Source organism: Melanerpes formicivorus, unplaced genomic scaffold (genome assembly GCF_026170545.1).
Source record: "Melanerpes formicivorus ecotype bairdi unplaced genomic scaffold, bMelFor1.0.p_v2 SCAF_13, whole genome shotgun sequence".
NCBI classification, from domain to species: Eukaryota; Metazoa; Chordata; class Aves; order Piciformes; family Picidae; genus Melanerpes; species Melanerpes formicivorus.
This window is the reverse complement of record NW_027142365.1, coordinates 12,152,935-12,171,674: the sequence shown is the minus strand read 5'-3', so window position 1 is coordinate 12,171,674 and position 18,740 is coordinate 12,152,935. Positions and strand designations below refer to the sequence as shown.

Sequence of the window (18,740 nt, the reverse complement as noted above, 5' to 3'; positions counted from 1 at the left end):
TGAATGGGCTGGTTGTCTAAAGAGTTTACTAGGAAACCAAAACCAGGAGTAGGGGAGGAAGCATGATTTGACTCTTTCCTAGTAAACTACTAAAAAAAAAAAGAGTTTCAGTTGGTTTGCTTTTTAAAAAACCAAACAAACCCCAAGCTCAGCTATTCAGTAAAATAAATCAGTCCTAAGTTAGGGCAGCTTCAGTTACAGAAAGGATGTTCCTCCATTTATTAAAGGTTGGTTGGAAGATTAAGTTTATTTTTTAAAGATTAAGAGATTAATAACTAGGCTCTAGTAATGAACTTTGGAACGTGCTAGAAATGCTCATATAACCTGTACTGTGTCAGCATTGCAATGAGGGTGTAGAGATGACATTTAAAAGGAGGTATTCAGAGCATTTAAAACCTGATCTTTTCTATGAGCTAGTCACAAGATGGACATATCAGTCTCTCCAGCTCCTGGCCCAGGTGCTAGAGGTGGTTACACAGACAGCCTGTATCCTGGGCCCCATACATTTCTGGAGAGGGTGGCACTGCACTGGCACCGTGGGAAAGGGTTGCTCCACAGTGTCCTCAAGGGACCCTCCAGCTTAGCTCCAGCCTGAAGGCTTCTCTGCTCCCAAGCATGGAGATCAGCTCCTGTACACCTGCGCACAGCAGGCATTGCAAGAGGCAGCAAGCAGTGAAGCAGCACAGCACAACCACACTGCTTGTGGCCTTCTTCCAGGATACATAACACTTTGGGGTCTTGCAGTCAATGAAGTGGTGGAAAGGGCCACCCAAGAGACGCCCCAAGTTCAGAGTGCTTCACTACAGCCTTAGCAATGCTGCATCTCTGTCTGGCAAAGGCCAATCATGCTGCATCCATGACATACAATCAACAAAGAGATTTCACAGTCCCTCATAGCAGCAGCAGCAAGTCTCTGACTGTGCCACTGCATGGTCCTGTCTCACCCCTTATGCACAGGGACTGACACACACAGACACAGCTGCTGCACAGCACTTCACAGCTGGGAGAGTGCCAAGGATGGAGCAGTCCCGTGGGACCAACTGGGAAGATTTAAGTGCTAGGGACAGAGCAGTGCCAGGGGACCAAGGAGGTAGAATTTAACACTAAGAACTCTTTTCTAACAGGCCAGCTCCTAACAAATACCACATTTGCTGTCTGTATGGATTCCATACATAATGAATTGAACACAAACAGGTTTTTAAAACAACCACCATTGCTAGCACATTATGGATTTTAGGCTTTTGGCAAGAAATGAGGTCATCTGTCCACCCAGCACTGGCTGCATGACCACATTCCACTTGAGCTGCCACTCTCAAAGCAATGAGTTGAAGCTGCCCAGTTCCGCTAGGAACCAGCAGGACCTCACAAGATGCACTTAATGGGACCATCAGTGAAAGAGTGTGGCACAGGCATCAACGTCAAAGCCCTGCAGAATGAGGCTATCTAAGGTGTTTCTGACCCTGTTCTTGGCTGCCAGCATGCAAGTGGTAGGTGTTAGGCACCCGGTAGCTCAGAGTGGGTGAGCCACAGGCACCAGGACAGATTTTGTGCCGGTGCGGAAGAACTGTTAAGAAATTTCCAGGATTTGGCAGCAAGGAAGAAAAAATTTCAGAGGACTGTTCTGTATACTAGCAGCTTCTGTTCTATTTTGGGATCCTATCCTCACATACACTCTTACAAGGCCCAAAACTGGGAAACACCAGAACACTTTTCTAATTTCTCCTGCAGGTGACCTCATTAGTGATATCTGTTTATCTCTAAATTCTCTAGCTACCAACATAGTTCCTCCCACACAAACAGCTAAGCAAAGTGCCTCTTCTCCCCACTCAGAAGAGAAGCAGAAGGGAGTTCTCCTTCTGTGAACCCTCTCATCTTTACCCATAGGGTCAGCTTTCCTGTTTTCTTCGCCTTGTCTTGTCTTCCAAACCTCTACTGTGCAGTCTCCTAATGCTCAGTTAAGCAAGGACAGCCAGGACAGCCCTTCCACCATCTGTTCCCCCACGCTTTGCCTGAAGAACAACAGGATGAAGCAAAACATCACTTCGCCACTCTGCCAGGGCATCGCTCCCCCTTTGCAAGCAGCAGCAGTGGGTGGTGTGATGTGCCCACATGCAGTTGCTATGAAGCTTCTCTCTTCCTCCTCAGCAAGGGTTGATCAGCAGAACAACCCTAGTGAGTGAACAATATTGTCCTCTACTGTCATGAAAGACCCTGATCCCTGCAAACCTGTCTGCAAAGGCAACAAAGAGGTGGGCAATGTCACCCAAGTCTCTGCCATGTGTAGTTGTTTCCCAGCCCAAGAACCAGGAACCTATTTCCCATGATGGTCCAGAAACCAGAGAGCTCAAAATCCCTGGTGGAGTTCACTATGCTCCACCTTTAACAAGCCAAAACACCCTGAAGTGGGCCATCATGAAGCTCTTCAGTTTTTAAACAGCTCTCATTGGCATGGTAGCCCTATGCCTTGGATGCTTCCCCAGGGCAGGGCAGTGGGTCTGTGGAGGAACTGCCACCCTGGAGCTCAGCAACCAAAACAGGCTGAAGTGGGGCCAGCTTTTCCAGATCTGTCCTGGAGAGCTCACACCCCTTCCTGTACCAGCAGGGCAGCAGCAGTGTCACATTGGGCACCCAAGGGACTCTGCACACACAGGGACAGCTGACGCAAAGGTTTTCACTTGTTCATAGCTGCTAGTGCCTTGTAAGAGTTCCCAACTCTTCACTGGGAATCAGCTTGCTGTAACAGCAACAGTAAGAAAAGGTTTCTATTTTTATGAAAGTATGACAAAGCCACTTTCAGGGCTGTGTTCCCTATTTTATCTGGAAAAGCCACTTTGAAAAGCCAGGATATAATGTTTAACTCTGCTGCAGAGTGACAGGTTCCACACCTTGCATTTCGAGATGTTAGAAAGAGACACTTAACTGTCAAACAGCCTAAAGGCAGCACCAGCAGTTACAGATACCTTGGCCACATCCGAGATGTGGGTCAGACGTGCAAGCCCCTGCAAATTCACCTGGAGAAGCAGGCAGCAGGGAATCAGCAGTCCTCCCACGCCACCGTGCACCCACCAGGCTCTGCCTGACAGGATGCGGGAGCAGCAGCAGCTCTGCGGTAGCTTCCCGCCTCACACAGCCCTGCCTTCATCATACCAGTTTTGCTCCACAATGTAAACACAGCTCCAAGGCCAAGTGCCACCTTCCTAGGCACCCCTGCATGCTCACTTTCCCCGCTTCAAAACCTTTTCCCCTTTCATTCTTTCCCAGTATCTTTCCTCACTTTATTGCTGTCTAATTTACTTCACCCAAAACGCAATATGAAGGATCTTCCTTATTACCTTTAAACCTGTGTCCTCTCCTTCCTTCTCCAGAAGGGATGGCTCCACCTCAGGACCTTCACCGCAGCTGTGACTTGCTGCCCTAGGACTGTGTTACAGGGCTCACATCTCTTCCTGCCCATTATCCTTGCTGGAACCCAGGAGCCACTCCTGCTCCGGGCCAACAGGCTTGCAAGGGGAAGAGATATGAAAGGCAAGAGCTGCCCAGCGCAGCAGACACATGTTACTGGAGGTCTCCCTGTAAGAGGACGAGCTCCTAAAGCAGCAGCGTTTTGCCATGCTTTCAGTTTCAGGCCCTCTCGTCAGGAGGAAGGGGCTTTTCCTCGTAAACCATCGTCACACTTGGGCTAGCTTCCAGTCCTGCTCTAGCCCCTTCCCTTTGTTCATCTGCAGCACCCAAATAGCCTCAGAACAATGGCCGAGCAGCGGTGTGTACACACAGCTCTTCCTGCCCGGCCGGCCCCGGCCCCAGCGCACGTACTCGCGCCGGGCCAGGCACGGCCCCACAGGCACCTTTGGGGAAGTGGCCGCAAGAGCTTCTGCTGCCTTGGAGCCGTCCTATAAAGAAATGCACAGGCACCTTCTCATGTTCACCTAAAAGATAAAAAACAGCCTTAAAAAGGCAAGAAAGTCCTCAACACATGTAGGAAAACAGCCACCAAGAGCTGCACACGGCTGATTCTACAGCAAAGCCCACACAGGGCAGGAAGCTGGGTTCTGTTTTTTAAACGTGAAGAAAAGGAAGAACTTTTGTCCCTTTTTTTCTTTTCCCCTGTACTTGGATTGAGCTTTTCTAAGCCCAGCAGAAGGACCTTTCTGATACAGAGCACGTTAATCACTGAATTTTTCCCACACTGGGCCACCTCTCATTATCCCAGTATTCCCAAAGACCTTGCTCCAGCAGGAGGTGAATGGATGTGCCACTGCTTCAAGGTGTGGACTTGCAGTGCATGGAAATGGTGGCTGTTATGGGAGCAGGAAGATGGTGTCACAGGTTAGGGTCATGCTTAGTTTTCTGACAGTACCAAAAGGGCATAGAAAGCAAAGCCATGGCATGATGCTGAAACTTACCCCCCTTCTGAAGTATGAAAAGTGGACAAACCCTGATGGTCATGGTGGTAACCAGGACCCGAATGCCTCCCTTGGCTCTCATGGCTGCTTTCAGTGCTGCTCGAGCTGCTTTTCACCAAAGGTTTCTTGCTGTAAGCCCCAGCTCTCAACTCTGCCTCAAACCCACTCAGTGTTCTGTGAGCAGATCTGTTCCCCACAATTTCATGCCGGTATCCATCATATCTGTTCTCATATGAAACAGGGGTTTTTTTTGACAATTTGTATCCATGAGAAATCAGGAGGTCCTCGACACTGAACATGTTGTGCTGGTTTCACTCACAGCTGTGCCATCAGAAAGCTCTTTCCAGCAGGACCCATCACTGCAAAACAGAACCAAAAACAAACAGAAGGCTGTTTTAAACACGGATAGTTTTGATCAGCTGCTAAAAACCTCATCCCCTGTCCTCAGTCTTCCATCTTCATAATAAAATAGATGAAGCAAAGTGCATGCAGATGCTGATGAATCATGTGCTGACCTTCCCCAGACAATACACCTCCATGCACTCAGCCAAGCAGCAGATGCTGCGCTGCTGCTGACTCAGTCTGTTTCACTGAAGAACTCACTGGTGATTGCAGCTTTCAGATTTCACTGAGTGATCTCAAAAAAACCAAAAACAAATATCTTTGCACCAGAGGTAAGCCCAAAATTGGAGCCAGGCATTTCCTTAAAAGCAGTTTTTCTCCAGCCAGGGAGAGGTGTGCTCTGTATTACGTTTGAAGTTGCTACAGGAGGAGGGGGTGGATCACAGAGCAATGTGCCTCTCCCTACAGCTCTGCACAGTCCAATTAAGAAAAAATGTTCACATGAACAAGGACAAAATATGCATGAGCATAAAAATGAATTATGTAACCACATGAAAAACCCAGGTATTATTATGCAATACCCCAGCTGAACAGTGGTTTGGGTTTTTTTACAGATTACTTTCCCTTTTTTTGGCCGGTTTGGCCTGCTGAAAATCAGTCATTCTCAGGTAGAATGGTACAAGAGCTAAGATTTAAGGTACACCCTATTTTTGCTTCCACTGTGTGAAATACCTGGAATCAACCTGAGATGCCTGTGTCTGTTTTATCTCAATGATTTCCAAGATATGGGACGCTCTAGATTTTCCTTCCCAGTGACAGCCCTCAATTCTGCACTGACTGGAGCAAAGACCAGGACTGAATCAGTTGGCTGGAAACAACCTCTCTTGTCTAAAGCGTTCTCATAGCTTATTATGGCAATTACAGAATACTCATTCCTCCAGAGGTTTAAAAGGAGCGGAAGGTAATCATCTATTCTCTGAGTTGTGCACAACAATGGAACCATTCTGATGCGTTCCTCCTTGCTTCAACTGTGTCACCAGAAGAAAGAAATAAAGAAAAGTGGATAAAGAAGTGAAACACACAGAAATATATTCATTATGCAAAACATAAAACACTCCAGACAATTTTCCCTGCATGAAGAGCTCATTTGACACCCCTGGTGAGCGCTGTGTGTTCTTAGCAGTAGCAGGTCTAGTTGAGGGACAGAAGTCCAGCATTGGCAGCTACTCAAAAGGAGATCATCTCTACAAAGCCCACAACAAACAAGTGTGGTTTATACACTGGCCTCTAATGGTCTCCCAGGGTGAAAAGAAAAGGAGAGCTCTGTTTACTGCTGTTTACTCAAGACTGCGCAATGAGTTGAGATGGCTGCTGTGTGTGTATTAGTACTAAATCTCTCAGGCTGCATACACCCAGAAGTCGATGGGTTGGCTCACAACATAAACCAGTTTCTGCAGTGCAGTGCTCCATGTATATGGCCACTTCTTGACACTCCAGTGCCCCATCCATTCACTGCTCCCGCCCTGTCTCTGCAAGCTGTGGAGCCGGTCTGGCCAGCTGCTCTGGACCAGCCTGGTGTGCAGCTCCCAGGCATGCCGGGACCCTCCAGCTGCCTCTGCTCTTCACTGCCCACAATGGCCATGGCACTCACCCAAGGACAGCCCATAGGGTGGAAAAACATGCACACTTTTTATGCAGAGCCACAATTTAACTGGTAACCTGGAACGCTGCAGAAGTGGCTTTTCAGCCTTAGAGCCTGCTGAGCACTTAAACCGGTTTGTCTTTTGAGCTTAATAAATCTCTTTCCCTTTCACACAAGCAACACAACACACCCTTCAAGAACAGAAAAAAAAAAAATCTCTGTGCTGAAGATATTTTAGGAGTATTCCTTGCTAGAACAAGATTCCAAATTCCCAGTAAGTACTCTAAGCAAGCAAGCCAGCAGTAAGTACAAGCAGGCAGAAAGCAGGGAGGAGCAGGACCCTTCCCTCTTGGAAGGAAGGGAAGACTTTGTGGGTTATTTTTGAATAATGACCTAGAAGGCTGATTTTCCATCCACCCACCATCCCAGACTGTGCAAGGAGCCAGGTACAATCAGAGCAAGGGCAACAGCTAGCTGCTAGAGCTGGTCAGCTTCTAACAAGAGTAAGATCCAATGTGACTACCATAAACAGCAGAAAGCCCATTGGAGCGCTCACAGGTGCAAGGAAGAAATGTGCTTTTCCTGCTATTATTGTCAGACTGGCTTAGAGAAGAGGTTAACCCCTTCTCTGCCACCCACTGCAGCCATGGGGTCGTCAGAGAGGCAATGGTGAGTGAGCAATAAAACCTCCAGCCCCTAAGGTTCACTCTGATCTTCCTTTTAGCACCAGTGGTGAGGAGCAACAGGGTGGAAACGCACCATGGGGAACTGGTATAACTGTCTCCTCCTGCTCTACAAATTTACCATGGGTGGAAGGGAAAAAATCCCATGGTGCTATGGGTTGTGGGAAGACCAAGCTGGGAGAGGAATGCTCTCACTGTGGCAATTGCAGTTCTGCAATGGGAACAAACAGGGTGGAAAAGCCTGCACCCCTCTCCTGCCACAGTGCCCTTGGCACCAAGCCATCTGATGATCTCTCCTCAGACTCACTGCATAGAGCAATGCTCCACACCCATGGCACAAGCTTCCAGAACCCAGTAGCAGTGGTGGCAGGAGGGCACTAGCAGGGACACTGTCAGGACACGTCTTGAAGGGCTACACAGAAGTTGTGAGGAGGTACCCCCCTCCTGCATTGGGCCCTGCTAGGGGCAGGGTAGCTGGGAGCCCTCCCAGAGCAAAGCCTGCAAGACATCAACCATGGCAGCAGCCAGCATCCGCAAGGATACCGGTCAGCTCTCCAAACCTTGCTGTGACACTGGGATGCTCTTCCCACCCTCCCTTAGATAAATAAATCTAGAAAATCAAATCAAAGGAATGGGATTGGCAGGATTAACAAAGCCATCATTGCAGCACTGTCTTGTAAATAATCTGTCAGAGTGAGCCAAAGAGTAAAGGCTGTGCAGAGCTTCTAACTTGAGGGAAGATCAACAGCACTGGAAAACAGTTTGTTTTCCCAGCCCTCATTTGTTTTGATTGCCAATGACATCAGTGCTTTCTGATAGGGTTTGCTTCCTGAGGATGCCTGCTATCTTGCCAGCATTTCCGACTTGTCCCCGTCAGCCAGTACAGCTCTGCTTCACTCTGGAACCAGGGGCCAAGCTTCTCTCTGGAAGCTTCTCAGATGCAAAGAAGAAAGCACAGGCTCAGTGGCGGAAATCAGCAGCAGCCCCCCTGTGAATGGACACAATGGGGACCCGCAGCCTCCAAGAGAGGGACACAATGGGACCACCAGATGGAAACGACATCAGAGCTACTCATCTCAGGGTGCTCTGTCCAAGGATGGGGATCTCATTTCTAGCCCAGAAAAAAGCCCAAAACACTCCTGAAAGACACTCTGAACAAATCTGGTGATAGAATTTCCTCTGAGCTGCTCCTGGGGCCCATTCACAGTGAGGGAAAGGCTTGAGGGTTCTTTCCCACTGTTTTCTGTTGATGGTCTGCCTTTATCTACAGGATTTTTTCAGTTGCAGAAGTTCCCAAGCCCTATTGTTTTGGGGGAGAGTGCCAACATTGCCTGTACAATGACCAGTACCAGCAATGCTGAGTGTCAACACTTGCAGGAGTGGCAGATGTAGGTTTTGTCTCCATGATCTGAAATGGCTTGCATGCTGCTGAATCCCCCTTGAGTGGAGATTCAAGCAGCCCATTGGCAGGCTGCTTCTTTTAGCCTTGGTTCCAGAGAGCATCCTGACACAGCACCCACATATCAGGTGGGAGGCCATAAGTGACAGAGAATTGGGCCCTGGCTGCCCTCTGTTAAATCTTTTCCACTCTCTTCTACTTGAAATAAAGCAGAAGGTGCCAACCTTCTCATTGTTTAACATGGCTCTTGAGGTCCTTGTACATTATTTACCCTGCTTAACCTGCACAACTGTTTATAACATTTTTGCAAGCCATTCTGCAGAACTTTACAGAAAACTGTGGAGGAACAGGTTCCATAGTGGAAAATGAAGCATAGAGGTATCATGGATTGTCAGAAGCGAGGCACCATGCATGGACACACGAGGTGCTGCAGACTGTAATTACGTGACTTCAGGCTACTGGATTCTGCAGGCCTCTTGTCTCAGCTGATGTGCAAGCTAGGTGATGCTAGTCTTGCTGGGCTTTATCTACAGCAGCTATCCAAATACTGTTCCAAACACAGTGACTAACAGGCATCTGAATTACAAAGCCTATTATCTAGATAGGTCACATTAAAGTAGCTTATCTTCACTTACCTCTGGGTGACATTATTCCCATTTCATATCAGACGTGTGCCAGACAGAAGTATTTATGCAGACAAAGGGAAAACAACCCTCTGCATTCTAGGCACCCAGTCTGAAGCACCTACCACCTGAGGTTGTAAAGGACTTACTCTTAAAAGTGAACTAGGTATGCTCAAAGTAACTGCTGCAAGAACCTAGTGCCTAAGCACATGAACCCAAGTGTGGGAAGTTGTCCATGCAAGGAAGACATGGGATGAGCCAAAAAATTTGTTGCAGTAATTTGTCTACCACACTCTCCTCCACCCCTCTGCCCATCTAATCCAAGACCAATGCTTTAGTCCAGGCTGCCCTGTACCCCTCCCACCTCTGCTAACTCCCCACCACCGTGCTCCCTAGTGCCTTCATTTTCCCATTTGCCACATCCCACACACATCTGCCCTTCTTGCCATCCCTCAGCATCCCTTCCCTGCTTCCCCATCTCCTGGTCCCACCTGGCTGGCTGCTCTTCCCACACATCCCACCACCAAGCTAAGCCAACCTGCTCAGCCCTCCTGCACCTCTTACAGCTCCTCCTGACCCATTGTCAGTTCATGTCCATTACTCCAATTTCCTCCTTCTCCTCTGATGACCAGCTTCTGCCTTGCCTACATTTCCAGCAGAAATATCTCTGTGCCTGCTCTCTGCTCCCACTTCCAAGATCCTGTCTCACCTGTACCTGAAAAAAGCAGATGCTGCCATTACAAGGGCAATCCATCCCCATGGCTCAGGGGCATGATGCCAGGGTTATGCGGGGGGTAGGTCACAGGAGGGCTGCTCAGCATCAGAGGCTAGGGAGTGCTGATGGATGGGAGGGAAATGGCTTTGGAAAACAGAGCAGCTAGAAACAGAGGCAAGTCTGCTAAGAACATGCATGGATGTCTCCAAGCCTTGTCACCACAGATCCTGTTCCTGAGCATGATGGCACCACAGCTCTCAATCAAACAGCTGGAGGATTTATTTTCTTTCCCCTTTTTATGTGGGCAGAACAACATTCCTCCTATCCTACTTCCTCTCTCCTAGCTGTTCTTGGAAATGGTTGAATTGGTTTAGCTGAGGATATTAAAATAAATTTAGCCTGAGTGAGACACACAACCTGAAAGTTCCAGATCAAGTGATAAAAGCCTGACAGGCAACAGCAATGGAAAACAGGTTCTTGTAGTAGAAGTTTTAATGCTAGATGGTATAACTTGCTCAGTTTAAATCTAACCCTGAGCTACATCCCAGGAGAATATCTAAGTCTTTGACCATTGTAGTTGCCCCTGTTTTCTCACTCTGGTTTTGCATGTGTGCATATGAGACAGCTTATCAAAAATAAACACATTAATGAGGCCTTTGCCTTGATCATTTCAGCTTCTTTTGGCTCATAAAGTCAAACAGGACTGCAAATGGCAGGCTGCCTTTGCACACAGCTGCCCCAACACACCGTGCCACCACCACACTCTCTGGCTTAGGAACATACGTCCCATTGGGAATGACAGAATTCATCTGCTGGAAAGGACTTCAACAGCAATGTTCACTATGATCAAATATTAGATATGTAATATAAAGAGAGTCTAGAACACAGGAAAAGAAAAAGATATCAGAGAATATGAATGTAGGTTGGATATACTTGACTCAGCATGGCTTAATTAGCATAGGCTAGGAGTAAGGAATGAGAAAGGAATGAGCTGGGGCAGCCTCCAAGGCATGAGTAAATACTTCCTAGAAAGTCTCAAAGGATGGGTGAAGGGCAAACTTACTCTCTAACTTCAAACAGAAAAGGGGAAGGAGACAGAGCTGAGGTATCATAGACCAAACAGCCCGGCTTTGATATCAGCTCAGACAAATTATTATTCAACTCACTTGTAAATACTCCTAACAGGTGTTGGTTTATCGTGGAGCAGGAGGGAGTGACTGTGCAATCCAGGAGGAGCAGCAGCATTTCCAGCTCACTGCCCCACACTGCAGCTGCCTCCACTCCCATATGATAAAGCCATGAGAAAACAGAAAACACAGACTTGTCAAGAACAAATTAAGTCTAATCAATTTAATGTTCTTTGACGGAGTTGGGAGCGTAGTGACTAGGGAGTAGAAAACAGTAGAAGTGGCACATTGGAACGAGGAAAGCTTTTGATGGATGCATGTGATAGTCTAAGATGCAAACCAAGTGAATACAATTTAGGTATGATTTACTCTAGGTGGGTATACAAATGTTTTGAATTTGTACTCAAGGAATAGTAAATTCAATGTCAACCTGAAAAGCCACACAAGGGCCTGTGCCTGGGGTCTTGTTCTACTCAGTATTTCCATTAATGACTTGTAAATGAGGATAAAAATTACAATTACAAATCTGTAGGGAGTGCTGAGAGCATTTTCAGGGATTACAATTAGAATAAAATCTTAATAAATTAGAGACCCAGTCTGAAATGAATGATTGAGATTCAGCACAGGCAGGTGTAAGGCATCGTGTTAAAGAGGGATGCAGTGCAAAAGCAGAAGATGGAGCAGCATGGCAAAAGAGTTGCTGGGGCTGGAGCTGCAAATACAGAAGATACCAAGAGTAGTGCAGAGCTAATTGTTCAGGCAAATATCACAGAATCACAGAAATATGCTTGGAGATCTACAAGGAGGAGCATCACAAGAGGCTCTTTATGTCTCCCAGCCCTATATTGAGTTTTGGGCCCTACCTCAAGCAAGATTCTGCCCTCTGTCACTTGCTCACAAGAATGATAAGAAGTTGAGGAAGTGTGACCCCTGGAGAAGAGAGTACGAGAAAGTGGACTTGTTTAGCTGGAAAAAAAAATTAATAAAGGGGAAAGAGGAATGAGGGCGAGAGAATGAGAGATGGTAACAGGTTTTAAATATGTCAGGCTGCCAAAAGGCAGTGATAATCTTGTCCTGCTCCCTGTGGATGCTTAGCATGCAGCAAGGGAGATTTAGGACAGATATTAGGAGGAACTGTCTAGCCATGATGATAGCTAATCACTGGTTATGCTGGGAGGCTGTGAATCTCCATCACTGCACATTTTAAGGAACAGACTAAACGAAGATCTATTGGGAATGTTGCATATCTTGCCCCAGAACCAAGGGATTTGGGCTGGAAACTAAACATTTTGACACTCCTCCTCCCCTCCACAGCCCACAAAGGTATTGTTTTCTTGGCATGCCCCATACATTTCCAAATCAAATCAGAATTCTTCTGTACAAGACTGTCAGTCTTACAAATAGACACCTCCCCAGAATTACAGTGTGGCTTTCCCCCCTGCCACAAGTGTGGCAATCCCCCCTGCCACAACCATCCAAAGTAGATCAACCACTGTATCACAAGATGCCAGGAATGACCTGCCTTGCACCCCCTTTTCCTGACATCCTCTGCATTGCAGGGAAGAGTGAGGGGATGCCAAGGGCAGGCAGGCCTGGCAAGGTGGCAATTACCATTTAGCAGGAAAAGAAACTGCCCCTCCTCCAGGGATGAGAGAGATGGGGAGACTGAGACACAGGAGACACACTACACGTTGATGGATCCCGAGCAGAGAAGAGGCGCTAGATGGGCTGAAGCAAGGCGCAGGAACAGGGTCCTGACTAAAGGACTCGGATCAGACCACAGACACACATCAGGCAAAGATTCAAGAAAGTTCCCATTGCAGTCAACACCACACTGAGGGCTTCAAAGCCCACCAGTGCTAAATCCATCATCATCCCTGCTGACCACACACGAAGAAGGCGTGCCAAAATCATTACTGGATCATAAGCCAACTTTATGTTGGCTCTTCCCAGGCCAGTCTCTTCCATTCACCTAAGGGAAATTAAAAAGAAATCTGTGAATTCTGGTCTTTAACCCTCATTATCTGTGGGCAGGAGACTTTTTTCTTCTTTTTTTTCTTGAGCACAGAAATTCACAGACGGTGAAAATTACAGCTCACATCCTCTTTGCATTCTTTAAGCAGAAAGCCCTCACTGAAATCACCGAGGAACTGCGCCAGAGAATAAATTAATGATACAACGTGTCTCCAATAAAATTAGGAAACGGGGAGGAGAAGAGGAGAGAGTCTTAAAAGAGTTGATTTAACTTTCAGAAGGTAGTTATTCCTGTCTGGTATCTCACCAGCGCAGCTAGATGAGCAAATCCACTGTGGCATGAGAGAGCGAGCACACAGCGTCTCTTGGGGGAGACCTTAATGAGTGGCAGCTGCTCTCCAGGGGTTATCAGCCCTGTCTGTTAGGAGGTTCCAGGTCGTGTTTCAAAGTTTGCCTTCTCACATTTGCCAAGAGAGGAGGAAAAAAAATGGTAAAGAGCTAGATATTTTTTAGAGTAACGTGGGTGTGTGACTACAGAGTTCAACAGTGCTGAAGCACATCTCTGCTGGTGCATGGGCAGGAGTTAGTATGCAAAATGAGGTTGACTTTTGAATCTGCCAGGGACCAATCCAGCCCTGTGCCGGAACACTGACTCGCTGCAGCTCACAAGCATCCAAGTAGATGTAAACAGATAAAAGGGAGAGAGGAAACGTCCAAGCATGCACAGATACTGCAGAACGTCAACAGCTTGCTTCCACCGTTGATGGAGCAGCACACCATTGAAACCAGTCCAGATTTTTTTTTTGAGAGAGAAGGAGCAATTGTTAAGGAGCCCTCCCTGCTACTCTGCACTCCAGATATAAGCAGTCCTTACACCAATTGGCAGCATATGGTGTATTTCCTCAAATGACAGCTTTTGTTTGTCACAACAGGAGAACAAAATAGTACATTTATTAAACAAGGCACAATTAGCCAACTCTTTCCCTCCCAAAAAAGGACTGGCAGAACAGGATATTTTTTAGGGCTCAGCTGAATGTTACCATGCTGCTCATGACACTTTTGTATGGAGCAACCCTCTCTGGTGGAACAAAGCACATGGCACCACAGTTGTTGCCTACATCTTAAAATCAAGCTGTTCAGGGCTAAAATACCTATGGGCAAAGTGCTAATGAGCTCCTCCCATACAAGGACTACATGGATCATTATTATTGTTTGGTGTTTGTTGTTGTTTGTTGGGGTTTTTTAACAGAGAGGTTCTCCATCTCTAGAAGGCATTAATAACTGATAACTGTATGAAACCTTTCAAAGTAAAAAATTTTAATAAGGGATCTATCACGTAGCTGAACTTCTTTAAGGTGACAGTGACATGACTTATAGGGCCTGGGCTCCGTGATCAAAAGGATTACACACATTAGCATCCTACTAATCACAGCAGGACAGGCCAGCCCATCAGGCCAGGACTCAGAGATCCGTAAACAACCACTTTCTCCCGCTCACAAACGTGTCTGGGAGCAGAGGCGTTCCAAGGTTGGTGTGGTCTTCTCCTCTTTCAAAGAGATAAGGATTGTGGCTGCTGCAGTAAATGAATTCTCAGCTTAGTCTTTCACATCTGTTTGTTTACTCATTTCTGGACATTACCATCCTCTCCTGTGTTGTTATCCCTTTTATATTACCCTTGTACGTATAATCAAATGCCTTCTCTTCTGGATTGACCCTCTGCTTCTTCCTGTATTATAGACGCCTTTGATCTTTCTGTCTTGCATCTGTGTGTCCTCCCTTGTCATCTCAGCAGGATTTCCCCCCAAACCCTTGCTCCACCACAAACTAAATGCCAAAGTAGCACTTGTATGCAGTAGTATAGGGGGAAAAAAAAGAAGGCAGAGGCTGGAGAAGCCTACACACAAGTGCCACTGTGCTGCAGGGAGGCTGTGTGTGCTGGGCAGGGCTGCCCACCAGTAAGGTGTTACACCCAGGCTGGTGAAAAGTGGCCCAGCTCCTAAGCACAGATGAGCCTCCTGAGCCAGCAAAACAAGCAGCCATCCCCACAACAGGGGCTATCCTACAACCTCAGAAACAGCTGATTATTTTCCCTCTTCTGTCATGTGTTTGGTGACTAGCAGGGTGCCCTCAGCACTTTCAAAAAGCACAACTCAGCCTTTAACTTTTTTAGATCTTTCTTCTACTAGTTCAGATTTCAAAACCTCTTCCCTTGCCCCACCATTTGAGATGATCCCAGTTATGGCTGACAAATTCTATTAATATCCTAACTGTAATACACTTGGGTGACAAAGGGGCTGCTGTTGATTTTTGTTCTCTGCAGGCACTGTCAATATCAGAAGAACTGAGGGTTATCTCTAGGTGGATGTGACAAGATGCCATCAGTTCACATAGAGATCTTAACAATTGCATCAAGACCGCTGAAAGGCTGACCAACCCCTTCCTTCATAGCTGGAACTGGTGAGTAAGCTTCCCCAAGAAGCCCAACTCCACTGGCTCTTGAAACAAAGCACAATAACAAGGTTGCAGAAAGTGAGATAACCCTTTCCACTCAGGGAGTGGAAAACAACATCTGTTAAAAAACAAATAAGCAGGAGTAATGGCTTCAGCAAGAGACCCAGAGGATTTCAGAGATGCAGCTCGTGGCTTGGTCAACACATTGTGAACAGCAAATTACAAGAGAACAATTGTTTCATACCAAGCTCTCCCACCCCTGAACTCCCTCAAGGTTAATTAGGATGGCCTCCGGCCAAATTAATTAGACAAGAAGATTTGGGCAGGACTTTGCTATGCACTCACAACTAGTTCCAAGGTGACCGAGAAGTTCAGAAATGCCTCACCTCCCAAATAAAGCCTGCTTGGCAAAACCCAAGCTCTCCTGTGCCATCTCATTTCTCTGACAACCAGGAGGAACTCTTAAAAGTAGTTTTTCCCTAAGTTAACAGCTAAGGCAGAAGAATTTTCTGCATCCTTCCCACCGAACAATACGCCCTTGTTTATTTTCTCTGTGCTTTTTTAGGTCATAAGAGGCCAGTAAAATTATGCATCTAAAGAACAATATACTACTGTAATATGCCACTTGATACACACAGCCTGGTAGGCTCTGAGGGATCCATCTTTCCAAGAGCTACAGAATACATGTTGCAGCATGAAGAAACCCTGAACACCGCCACAAGAGGAGAGGACACAGCAATGGGCCCAGCCTTTGAAACAACAGAATAAATTGGTATTTTGGTTGGTATTGTAACATCTCCCAGTGGCACAGCTTAGAACAACATCCTGCCTTGAGGGAGACTGCCCTGCCCAGCTTCTCTATTCTGCAACAGCAACCTGCCCTGACCTCTTCTGGACTCCTGCTGCCCTCAGCATCCTTGGCAAAGGGAACAGCCGGCAAGATCACACTTTTTTCCTCCAAGTGGTACCATGGTCCTGAGAACTGCAGGTCCTAGCAGCCCAAGGCAGATCTAGCCTCTGTGACTACAAACTAAGCGCTGACACAAACTGAAGTTCTCCCTGTGGCTGCATCTCTGAAGAGCGGAGCCCTTCTCTGCAATTAACCTGATCTTCTCTAGTTTGAGGCTGGAAGGTTGCTGTTTTTCCACGTGTCTGTTAAAAACAGCACCAACATTTGTGAGCAGAACTGGAAGTTCTGAAGCAACAAAGAGAAAACGAGCCAGCTCATGCAAAGAAGTGCAGCTGAATACTTTTCAGCAGGACACAATTCTCATTGTCATGAGCCAAGATTTAATGACTCGACTGTGTGGATCAGACTGCTGTGAGCACTTACATCGTATTTTCACTTCAAGACATGGGCTGGAGTAGCTTAACATGGAGGGTCCCTGCCACAAAAATAATAATAATAATAAAAAAAAGCCATTATTCTCAAGTCTTGACTTAAAAAGATAGGAAAAACCCCCAACCCTTAATAAATGCAAGAGTCCTTTGGCGCACATCCAGCGGGAGACTACAGCCATAATTTGTAATTCTGAGGCAATTATGAAATGACATAACAGCACAGCCCTCCTTCTGACAGAAATGCTTTTCTTTGGTCTCCTTTGCAACACTGGATGCTTTAAACAACCACCGAAAGGCAAATAACCCGAAAGACCGATGCGAGTGCGGCGTGAAAACCGGGTAAGTGCGAGCAGCAGGAGGGGATGTTTCAGACCGTGGTGCCACATCCCGGCTGGTGGCAATGAGAGCCGGGACTGAGCCACAACCGGTACCTCGATTCCGGGCGCTGAGGACCGCATCAAAAAGGCACCAAATGAGAGCGAGCGGGACCGAACTTCCCCAGGACTCCCGTTGCAGGGTGACGGAGAAACGGGGCGAGATTTGGGGGCAAAGCGAGGAACAAGCAGGTGTAAAGGGATGGGAACCCGAGGGATGTGCGCTCCCCTCTCCGGGGAGCTTCTCCAGCTCCTCACTACCTCCCTCCGCGACCTGCCGGCACTCACCTCTCCTCCGAAGGACCCTCCGGTGGCGGCCGGGGCCACCGCGCTCAGCGGCCGCGGCGGGGCGGGGCGGGGGGGGCGGGACGGAGCCAGGGGGGGCGGGCGGCGCCTCAGCCGTGGGGCGGTCACGGAATCATCGGATCGCTTCGGAGGCAAAAGGGCTTAAAGATCCGGCGGTCCAGCCATTCTGTAATTCTGCCGAGCCTGCCATGTCCCTCAGCACCACATCCACACTACTCTTAAATCCCTCCAGAGATGAGGACTCCACCACTGCCCTGCGCAGCCTGTTCCAGGACTTGACAACACCTTCAACGAGGAATTTGTTTCCTAATGTCTAACATAAACCTCCCTTGGCACAACTCGAGACTCTACTCCTGTCCCAGGAGATGGTGAGACAGGACGTTCTGCCCACTGCCAGCCATCACAGCCCAGTCCAATCAGTTCCCTCTTGTTCATGATGGGATGCCTAGGACTATTCACCCAAAAGTTCACCATCAGAGGAGAGCTGAGCCTTTTTGCTTTCTAGCTGTCTCCTGTGGCACTCTGCTCCTCCCTGGTGGCCCCAGCCACCCCCAAGAATTGGACACTCAGGTGTTTCTGTGCATCAGGTCAGAGCCCTGTTTCCCAGGGTTGTTTTCAGACACCACTCATTGAATTTGCACCTGGCACGTCTGTGTTCAGCCAGACCTCACATCTGTAAGTGAAGCACATCCCAGGATTAGGCATGTAATGAAACATCACCTCCACGCTGCCTCACAGGCTTATCCTCACCGTGGTTTCCACTGTGACATCTGCATGCGTGTTTGAAGCGCTGCTGGTGGCCTGCTCCCCCACATCTCCCCTTCCCATCGTGTGTTCAGCCTCTAGAAACAGGTGAACACTTTGCAAATCTGTTTTGGCTTAATGACACCCTGGAAAGGGTGGATTTGTGAATAATTAACTTCAGCAACCACTTGGACCCATCGGCTGCTCGACGAGTCCTAACTGGCTTTTACCCTGGGCTGCCAAAGCGCTTGCCACATGCTCATAAATGGAGTCCTATTCAATATGTGCTCTAGTTAATAACAGGGAAACAAGGGCAGTGAGCCTGTGTGATGAGCTCAAGGTCAGGGAGAAGTGTGCAGAGGAGCCCAGAACCAAGCACAGGTTTCCTGGTGCCCTGGTTTTGCAGGGCTCTGGGAGTAATCGTCACTGACCTGCTTTTCTACGGACATCTCCTCCTGTCTGCCAGAAGTGAGGCCCTGAGCCCACAGCCACTGGCACATGAAGCATCCACCGAGGGCAGCATAAATAGGAACTGGGGGGCCTCCAGCAGGACTCCACACAGGCACCTTACACCTTAACGCTGAAAGGTACCTGCAGGGTTCTCTGTGGCTTTACT

General features: G+C 47.7%; 1 protein-coding gene across 5 annotated transcripts in view; it reads right to left on the bottom strand.

Annotated features, from left to right (window-relative positions):
- Positions 1-18,740, bottom strand: part of JCAD (junctional cadherin 5 associated) — a 68,927-nt gene that overhangs the window by 12,380 nt on the left and 37,807 nt on the right. The window contains exons 1-2 of one of the 5 annotated variants that reach the window (XM_068146177.1): positions 17,363-17,426; positions 4,404-4,762 (exon numbers count right to left, since the gene is read on the bottom strand). In XM_068146177.1, coding sequence (XP_068002278.1) covers positions 4,404-4,702 — 299 coding nt within the window. In that variant the 5' untranslated portion in view covers positions 4,703-4,762; positions 17,363-17,426. Of the gene's footprint in view, positions 1-3,332; positions 3,591-4,403; positions 4,763-12,545; positions 12,564-16,692; positions 16,709-17,362; positions 17,427-18,740 lie in introns of those variants that run through there. The other 4 variants (XM_068146176.1, XM_068146175.1, XM_068146174.1 and 1 more) reach the window with 4 other exon arrangements.